General features: G+C 42.5%; 1 protein-coding gene across 2 annotated transcripts in view; it reads right to left on the bottom strand.

Moving 5' to 3' along the window:
* Positions 1 to 10,224, bottom strand: part of FAM228B (family with sequence similarity 228 member B) — a 59,122-nt gene that overhangs the window by 42,311 nt on the left and 6,587 nt on the right. For both annotated transcript variants that reach the window (XM_083178642.1, XM_083178641.1), the window contains exons 3-4: positions 8,690 to 8,746; positions 6,473 to 6,670 (exon numbers count right to left, since the gene is read on the bottom strand). In XM_083178642.1, coding sequence (XP_083034768.1) covers positions 6,473 to 6,670; positions 8,690 to 8,746 — 255 coding nt within the window. The remainder of the gene's footprint in view (positions 1 to 6,472; positions 6,671 to 8,689; positions 8,747 to 10,224) is intronic.

Genomic DNA, 10,224 nt, shown 5'->3' with positions numbered 1-10,224 from the left:
TCCCTAAAAAAATCAGAGTTTGAAATTTTCTTGAAAATTTGAGAATTTGCTATTCATATTTTAAGCCTCCTAGTGTCCAAAAAAATGAAAATGAGGTTGAAATAATGATGGCAACATAAAGTAGACATATGGTCTATGTTAGTTATTCACTATTTTGAGTGGTAAGATTATTTGTCTCACAAGCAGAAAATTTAACATTTTGCAAATCGCAAAATTTTCCATTTTTTTACGACATTTTGGTATTTTTCACAAAAAAACACAGACTGTATCGACGAAAATTTACCACTAACTTGAAGTACAATGTGTCACGAGAAAACAATCTCAAAATCACTGGGATAAGTAAAAGCAAAAAAAAGTTATCCCCACTTAAGTGATACATGCCAGATTTGAAAAAAAGGGCTCTGTCAGGAAGGCAAAAACTGGCTCTGTCATGAAGGGGTTAATTAATGCGGTATGTGTGAAAATCGTGTGACTCAAATGGTGATCATAGGCAAATATAAATAATTTCATGTTAATTAAGTGTATTCATTAGGAAATGTGGAGAAATACGTGAAAAGAGAAAAAATAAATAAATGAATACATAAAGAATTAGAATAGTATAATTTGGATGTGTTCACCTATTGGTGTCAAGTGAGGGCCAGGGTAGTGCACACCAAGGGGTCCCTAGTGTCGTCACCCTCCGCGTATGTGAAGGAGGTGACATGTGATATATTTAGACACATGTACCCCATATACGGCGATGGGGGGCGACAGTTGTTTCCCAGTGGTTGCATTTCTCCTGGCTTGATACTGGTTAATGTGTGTAGTCATACTGTTTACTGTCAGGTGCACTGCTTATAATAAGATAGTAGGAAAAAAGATGAGAGATAGAATAAAAATAAAATAAAAGGTGATGTTCTTACATATACCTGTTTTTAGTCAGGATATGTGGTGTTATGTACTAGGTACTGCAAGTATAGGGGTATATGGGTATACTGTGTTGGATTTATGGTAAGGTGAAGTTAGAGAAAAACAGTATAATTGTTTTCTTCATTCAGTCCTGCTGGGTACATGGATCCCATCAGGAAAATCAAGCGAGTTTCTTGTTTTAAAAGTTCTCTGTCCCAATCCCCCCTTCTTATGTTCATGGTGACTTTGGTCATTCCATAAGCTTTTAGGCCATTGGGGACACCATGATGATATTGGTGAAAATGTCTCGCTACTGGAGTTAAAGGCTTGAAATTTGCTTTGTCTCTTGAGGCATTCTTGATGTTCAACAGATGCTCGGAAAGTCTTTTCTTCAAAGGTCTGCGAGTTTTTCCGATATATTGTTTACTGCAGGGACATTCAAGATTATATATAATTCCTGCAGTGTCACAGGTGATATAATCTTTAATCTGCCAGGTCTTGCCAAATTTGTCAATGTACGTGTTACGTGGTGCAATGTACATACATATTTTGCAGGTACCGCATTTGAAGGTGCCCTTCTTTCTGATCTTTATTGTGGTCTCCTTTTCCAGATGGCTGTGTACCAGGATATCTCTCAAATTTTTACTGCGTCTCCAACTGATGTCAACTTTATTGGTGATGATTTCATTCAAATCTTCGTCAGTTTTTAGGATATAGACATGTCTGTTCAGTATTTGTTGGACTTTCTCCCACTCTTTACAGAACCTGCCAATGAAACGTATTTTTTCTTTTTTATCTGGTGTTTTGACCCTAGGGACCAGGAGGTCTTCTCTTTTTACTTTTTGTACATCTTTTCTTGCTTTTCGGGTGGATTTTTTACTGTACCCTCTGTTGTGCAGTCTGATGTCCAGTTCGTCTGCTCTTATGTTATACGTTTCGTCCTCAGAGCAATTTCGTCTAGTTCTAAGGTATTCCCCTTTAGGTAGGCCTTTAATTACAGGTGGAAAATGTGCGCTCTGATTGTGTAATAGGGAATTGGTGGAGGTTTTCTTACGAAATAGGTCTGTGCTGATGGTACCATTGGTCTCTACGTGAATTCGGAGATCCAAATACTCCACTTCCCTTTGGCTAGCATGGTGAGTGAGTCTAAGATTTAGTTGGTTACTGTTAAGTAGCGTCAGAAATTCTTCAAATAGACTCAGATCTCCCTCCCATACGAGAAGGAGATCATCTATGTATCTCAACCAGATGAGCACATGTTGGGTATAGACTTCATTGGATTCCGTGAATACTATCTCCCGTTCCCACCACCCCAGGTACAGGTTGGCATACGTGGGGGCACAAGTGCTCCCCATCGCAGTCCCCTGCACCTGGAGGTAGAACTGATCGTTACATACGAAATAGTTTTTAGACAGAACGAACTGTAACAGTTTTATGATGAAATCATGAAGTGGTGTCTCTTTTTCAGCACAGACCTATTTCGTAAGAAAACCTCCACCAATTCCCTATTACACAATCAGAGCGCACATTTTCCACCTGTAATTAAAGGCCTACCTAAAGGGGAATACCTAATATCCTAAAAACTGACGAAGATTTGAATGAAATCATCACCAATAAAGTTGACATCAGTTGGAGACGCAGTAAAAATTTGAGAGATATCCTGGTACACAGCCATCTGGAAAAGGAGACCACAATAAACATCAGAAAGAAGGGCACCTTCAAATGCGGTACCTGCAAAATATGTATGTACATTGCACCACGTAACACGTACATTGACAAATTTGGCAAGACCTGGCAGATTAAAGATTATATCACCTGTGACACTGCAGGAATTATATATAATCTTGAATGTCCCTGCGGTAAACAATATATCGGAAAAACTCGCAGACCTTTGAAGAAAAGACTTTCCGAGCATCTGTTGAACATCAAGAATGCCTCAAGAGACAAAGCAAATTTCAAGCCTTTAACTCCAGTAGCGAGACATTTTCACCAATATCATCATGGTGTCCCCAATGGCCTAAAAGCTTATGGAATGACCAAAGTCACCATGAACATAAGAAGGGGGGATTGGGACAGAGAACTTTTAAAACAAGAAACTCGCTTGATTTTCCTGATGGGATCCATGTACCCAGCAGGACTGAATGAAGAAAACAATTATACTGTTTTTCTCTAACTTCACCTTACCATAAATCCAACACAGTATACCCATATACCCCTATACTTGCAGTACCTAGTACATAACACCACATATCCTGACTAAAAACAGGTATATGTAAGAACATCACCTTTTATTTTATTTTTATTCTATCTCTCATCTTTTTTCCTACTATCTTATTATAAGCAGTGCACCTGACAGTAAACAGTATGACTACACACATTAACCAGTATCAAGCCAGGAGAAATGCAACCACTGGGAAACAACTGTCGCCCCCCATCGCCGTATATGGGGTACATGTGTCTAAATATATCACATGTCACCTCCTTCACATACGCGGAGGGTGACGACACTAGGGACCCCTTGGTGTGCACTACCCTGGCCCTCACTTGACACCAATAGGTGAACACATCCAAATTATACTATTCTAATTCTTTATGTATTCACTTCACAGATTATCACACAATTTTATTATTATTATTTTTTCTCTTTTCACGTATTTCTCCACATTTCCTAATGAATACACTTAATTAACATGAAATTATTTATATTTGCCTATGATCACCATTTGAGTCACACGATTTTCACACATACCGCATTAATTAAGATATATTTCTATCTTGATTTCACAGGCATGTATACCTGTTTATTCATTTATCATCACTTTTTATCTCTTCATTTATAATTAAAAATTAAAAAATTAAAAAATCAATATATAACATCTCGAAATATTAACTGGAAAAACAACTGTTACCTAGTCTTCTTCGAGCAACCAAAAACATAGTACTTCTGATTATAAATGACTAGCTCTCAATACACTTAGTATCATTGCGGAATATGACATATTTTGATTTATGTCTTGACAAATCAGTAATCATACTGAGTTATGAACGAATGACTTAGGAGTACTATATCTGTCTCTGCAAACCAAGGATGCGCACGCATTATACGTGTGCCGATCATTAGGAATACCGCTATGATGCGAGTAACCATATCGCTTAATATTAACACACGGATGACTTCCTCTGACCAATGATCAGGTCAATCATCTATATGTATTACTTTAACCAAGACTATCAGTAATCAATGTACATCTTACTCTTAACGGTTGATTTTACAATATCACGTAAGAATACTAGCAATCAATACATATCACATTTCTAACGATCGCACTGCAGTATCCATGGTAACCATGGAATAATAAACAATTCAATAGGTAACCATCAGAGTGTCATTTTCCCTCCCCTTTCCCTTGACTGATGGTCTCCCTGTCCAATCATGATTCACTTCCGTGACTTGGTCAGATATACCGTCCAAAAGTCCAAATGATTAAGTAATCCAAAGATGTTCTGGTTATACATATAACTGTACCTGACACCCAGTACATATTCCAAGCAATAAACAGTCCTGCTACTTTCCAACAGAGATCTCATCTATAAGCAGTAAACGAAACATACTATCTAGTACGATATGCATTCCCTGACTGACAACCGGGGCAACCAATGAACGCATAGCACATTACCATATGCATGACTCCACAGGTACTTAAGGAGCTCGCAGGTACCACCCAGGTTGGTCCTGACGAAGCTCATTAGCGAAGCGTACGCCGACCGTACACTTCGTGGGCTATCCCCACTCCCCTACCCCCATTGAAATGTACTAATTTTGATCTGTCTAGTTTAAAAATTGATTGATTACATTACCGAGCGGGCGCATCGACACACAGCCCGTCGGCTGAAGGGCGCACAATAGTATTGCAAGTGTCACCCAGTCCTCCTTATTGTGAGACGGCGTGTAACCATCAAGCACGCCGCGCTCCAGGGACTGGGGTTCTCACACTGTGAATCTTGTATCCAGCCAGCGTGTAGTGATCACCGCCGCTACTGGTATATTCAGTAAACAGGCGTATGATCTCAACATACTGAGCATATTATGATCTTCTAGTCCCGTCCTATGAGAGACAACTTGTCCTAATTATAAATACGTGAAAGTCTAGGGACTATGATCTATTTTCATTTGATACATGCTACTAATGTTAAGTGATTACTACCACTACTGATGCACTTAATTAGTATGAGACTAATTACTATTGAAACGCTCGTTTATAGCGTGTGAACGCCACACACCAAGCGATTACTGACTTCTCTGAATATGAGCACTGTTCGCGCTGCCAAAAACACTGTTTAAGGTGCAAAATAACAGTTAATAAATATAAGAATAAATATATCAGTGAATACTTTGGACGGCTACCAGTGTCCCTCACGAAAAAAGGGGGCAGGCATTGGTTATCTGAAATTATACTCTTAAAACGCCGCCATACACACTGTACCTTCTAAAACCAATTGGTACTGGTACTCTGACAATTTATTCACAAATTGTCCAGTCGACGTAATAAGCACAAGATTTTGAGCAATCATTGATATACAATCCTGTTACATAGTGAGATAACGTGTCCTATAAATAGACACGCTACACTCCAGGGATTGTATTTTCACTGACACATCTTGTTATTCAGTCCTGTTATATCGTGAGACAACGTGTCGTATAAATTGACACGCTATACTCCAGGGACTGTATTAATTTTATCACTGGTATATTTGGCTATGCTACAGTGATTATTTCTATACGTACACACGATTAACGTGAGATTAGAGGTTACCGACACGCTCATGTAGACACGTTAATACTACATACTGAGCCCGTGTCGGTATTCCTAAAACACTAGCACTGTTCAACCTTGCCTAATTATTCTCTGGCATAAACTAGCGCCACTAAACCTAATATCTAATGGCACACCAGTGACCAATTAGAACAAACTACCAGTGCCCTCCAATACAAGCACTGGATATCTGGGAATTATACCCTTGAAGTCGTCGCACAACACTATATCTTAATTTAATTGATTAAATTAATTGTCATACCTGCCCGAAACAGCCAACCTTAACTTGTACCTACTTTCCCCTATGAATGGGGTAATCTATAATGTGTGTCCAATGCCCGCCGCATACATATAAATAATTCAATATAGTAACTGACAGAGTACGTACTTTGATACTAGTGGGAATCGAAAATTAGGAGTGTGGGACCCCACGCAGCAAGGATACTTTTTTAAACGTATTTGTATGTCATTTGTCCTTACTTACTTACCTACTCTGCTCTGGTCCTAGCTGGGTCTCATAGTCCCACCTCTCTAATTTCCTTCTCAACGTCCCAATATCATGTACCATTTAGGTGAGTGAGATGTTTATGTTGATGGAAAAAATAACCAACAATAAATCCATTATATAATATTACTGTTGGTACATTAGTGTTTGGTGAAGTAATGATTGAAGGGTGTTGAAGTGTATGAATACCGATACTAATATATCGTTTCTCCTTAGTCAGTGTTACTGTGTACACGTATGTGAAGCACCGCTGCCCGGTGTGCACCTTTTTGTTGAAGTAGTTTAAGTACTGCTCTTGTAGACTTCTTTTCCTCTTATTTATTTCCTCATCGGATTGGCCATCAATGTAGAGCTGGATGGATCTCTGCAGCGGCTCCGCCACGCGCTCCGTCCACCTCTTGTGTTGCATCTCCTTCCTGCGTAACTCAGTGATCATGGCTTGTCTGATATACTCATCCATGCTCTGAATAAACACAACATAATGTACAGTATAATGTTTTACCTCAATGTCCAGAAAAACAACCACAAACATAATGATGATGAAGAGAGAAGACTGAATGGTTCCTGCATCGCATTTATTCCGAAACTACAGTTATCTCCCAGGGCACAGCTGTTACAGACCACGTATACCACTGAGTGATAGGCTGTACTTTTTGGCAATGTGCCCACATCATGATGACAGCCCTAAATTCTGTCAGCCGCAAGGTTCTGTCCAGCAGCAAAAACAAGCAAGATATCTGTGCTACAAGAGCCAGAAACCTGGACAGCTGCAGATGGAGTGTAATTGTAACTTCACATGTAACTCAGGGAATGGCCGGGAGGCTCCAGAAAACGTGGGTCCGCCCCATACCCCTACCCCCCCAGAAAGGGGAGCAAGTCCCCCTTATTGTCGCCATTCTCCATGGGACCAAATGACGCAAATCCCGTCACTCTGTTCTACAAATTTTTGTATACTCTCTCTTATTATTGCTTCTAATATTTTCCCCACAATGGATGTAAGGCTGACTGGCAGGGGCGTAACTATAGCACCGCAGCCCCCGCCACCGCGGGGGGGGGGGGGCGCTGTGCATGTGGGGGCGCCGGGGGCTGCGGTGCTATAGTTACCCCCCCCAATCCCCCGCAGACTTACGTATCTTGCTGGTCCCGGCGGCTCCGTTCTTCTGATGAGGACCACAACAAAATGGCCGCCCCCATATAGCAAACAGTTCTCTGAAACTGTCTGCTGTACGGGGGCGGCCATTTTGTGGTGGTCCTCAGCAGATGAACGGACGGAGTCGCCGGGACCAGCGTGATAGGTAAGACTGCGGGGGAGGGGGTTAGCATAGGCGGCGGGGCGGCGGGGCGGGGGGGGGGTGCTCGACGGGGCGGCGGCGGGGGGTGGGTATGGGCGCACCCCCCCCAAATGGCGGGGGGGCGCCCAAAACGTAGCTACGCCACTGCTGACTGGTCTATAATTTTCAGGGTTAGTTTTGCTACCTTTCTTCCATATTGGTACTACGTTAGCCATACCTCCCAACATGACCCTCTGCAGTAGGGACACATTGCTCTGCTCCTGCACTTCCCTCTTAATGTATGATTATCATCACCGGTGTTAAAGCATCTTCCTTATCAATTAACCTATTCAACACAGATGAAGATAATTATGCATTAAGAAAAAAGTCCAGAAGCAGAGCATTGTGTCCCTCCTGGAGAGGGTCATGTTGGGAGGTATGCGTTAGCTGTGTGCCAGTCCCTTTTAGTATCCTCCGGTGCATGTCGTCCAGGCCAGGAGATTTGTTACTATTTAGGTCCTGTATTTTTTTGACTATTTCCTCACTCAATAACACTGGCAATCAGAACAATTGTAATAAAGTTGCAATTTAACATACAGCATAATTCAGATCCTCAGCAAACCTTTTCCCCCAACCCCTCCTGCAGGGAACAGAGGCAGAACTTCCAGCCTGGAATAGATGGACATTATACTCAGCCACCTGTATCCGCTGCTGTATCTGCTTTGTGTGGGTGTGGACCGAAGGGTCGTTGGTGTCTAGGTTGACAGTCAAAAGGTTGGTCATGAATGACCGGCCCAAGGTCAACATGGTGAAAGTGTCAACGTAAAGGTCGACGTAACAATGGTCAAAATGTGAAAAGGTGGACATGACATTTCAAGGTTTTGTGTCAACGTCATCATCTGCTGACATGGACCCCGATTAGTATAACCCGTACCCTCCCATGGCTCGGTTTGCTCACCATGCTTTGGGCATGATGCCTTGCTCTGCTGGCACTTCCCTGGGCACACGCGTGAACAAGTCCAAAGAAAGAAAAAAATTGTGAAAAAATCATGTCAACCTTTTCATGTGTTGACATGTCGAACTTTTGTCAATGTCGACCCTTTTTCCCTGTCAGCCTAGTACCTATCAACCGGAACCATTACAGATAATCCCCCCTCATCTGCACTCCGGCTGCCTCGTGGTCTGTGGGGATGACTATGTAGTTCCTGTACCTGCTTCCATCGCTTCCCCCTGTCCAGCAGCTCCCTGGTGTCTTTATCACCGGACAGCTGAGGAATAAAGTGGCAGATATCAGAACATGTCATGTGATCAGGTCGGCGTCCATGTGTAATACAACTCCAGTTCGTCATCTGAAACCCAAGTTGAGCCCTAGCGCTCCAGTAGTTTGGTTCAGTACATATGGAGCCGGTAGTTACTTTAGGTTGGATGTCTGAGAAACACTTGTGTAGTGGAGAGTTCTCTACTCTCCAGCAGTGTCTGAGGTTTCCAAATATCACAGAGTCCTCCCTCACACCGGCCCGGATCCTACCTCCCATTCTGGAAAAGTGAGCGGAATGGGGCATTAATGAAGCACTGAGAAGGGTATCACCATAGCACTGCGGCTGTGGCATGAGATTGTGTTACCACAGTCATGCCCCTCACCGCAGTGTTGTTGCACGGTATTAAATGGAAATATGTATATTGAAGCGCAGAGCGTCCGCTCACTAGTGCTTAGACAAGATGCATAGGTGTTTCTTCACATGGGATTCTGTGAGGAGTCCTGGAAAACACGCACTGTTACATGGTTGGCTGACCACACCCCTTTAACATGGACTCCAACCACTACATTCCCCAGTCTAACAAAGATGTATAGTCTTATGTGTGCCAAACAGGCAAGTCACAATTCCACCCTAAAAATCTACCCGTTTCGACACCTGTTGTAGCATCATACGGGTGTAATGGTTAGCATTACTGCCACTCAGCACTGAGGTCATGGGTTCAATTCCCACCATGGCCCTAACTGTGTGGAGTTTTTATATTCTCCCCGTACTTGCGTGGGTTTACTCCGGGTACTCCGGTTTCCTCCCACATTCCAAAAATATACTGGTAGATTATTTGGCTCCCAACAAAATTAACCCTAGAATGTCTGTGTGTACGTGTTCATGTGGTAGGGAATATAGATTGTGAGCTCCACTGGGGCAGGGACTGATGTGAGTGTTCAAAAATTCTCTGTACAGCGCTGCAGAAAATGTGTGCGCTATATAAGAAACTGCTAATAAATAAATCATCAGAGGTATAGGGGGAAATTTACTAAAAATACGAATACAAAAAATTGTATTCGTCATCTTCCGCGCCTCTCCACTGAATGATTCTATATGATCCAATCAGGAGCTGAGAAAGTCGGCTCCTGATTGGCCGCCTAGCGGCCAATAGAATCATTCTATGGAGAGGCGCGGAAGATGAAAGATCTCTGCGCCTCTCACAGTCCGATACAGGGAGCTGCTGCAGTCGCCGGCAGGTCACAGAAGATGACAGAAGACCAGGACTACGTCGGATCAAGAGGACAAATCTTGACAGGAGGACCTGGGAGAGTTGGATTTCCTTCCATAGGTCCCCCATGGATTTCTTCGGACCCGGATGGACGCCGACAGACGCCGCTGACATGGACATCGACATGGATCCGGACCAGGACAAGGCAGGGACCTACCTACTTTGGGCTTTGGATGTATTAAAGTTTTTTTTTTTTATTGTGTGTCAGTGTGTGTTT

Source organism: Crinia signifera, chromosome 3 (assembly GCF_055691185.1).
Source record: "Crinia signifera chromosome 3, ASM5569118v1, whole genome shotgun sequence".
NCBI classification, from domain to species: Eukaryota; Metazoa; Chordata; class Amphibia; order Anura; family Myobatrachidae; genus Crinia; species Crinia signifera.
Note: the sequence above shows the minus strand (reverse complement) of the source record. Positions and strands in the feature narration are given on the sequence as shown.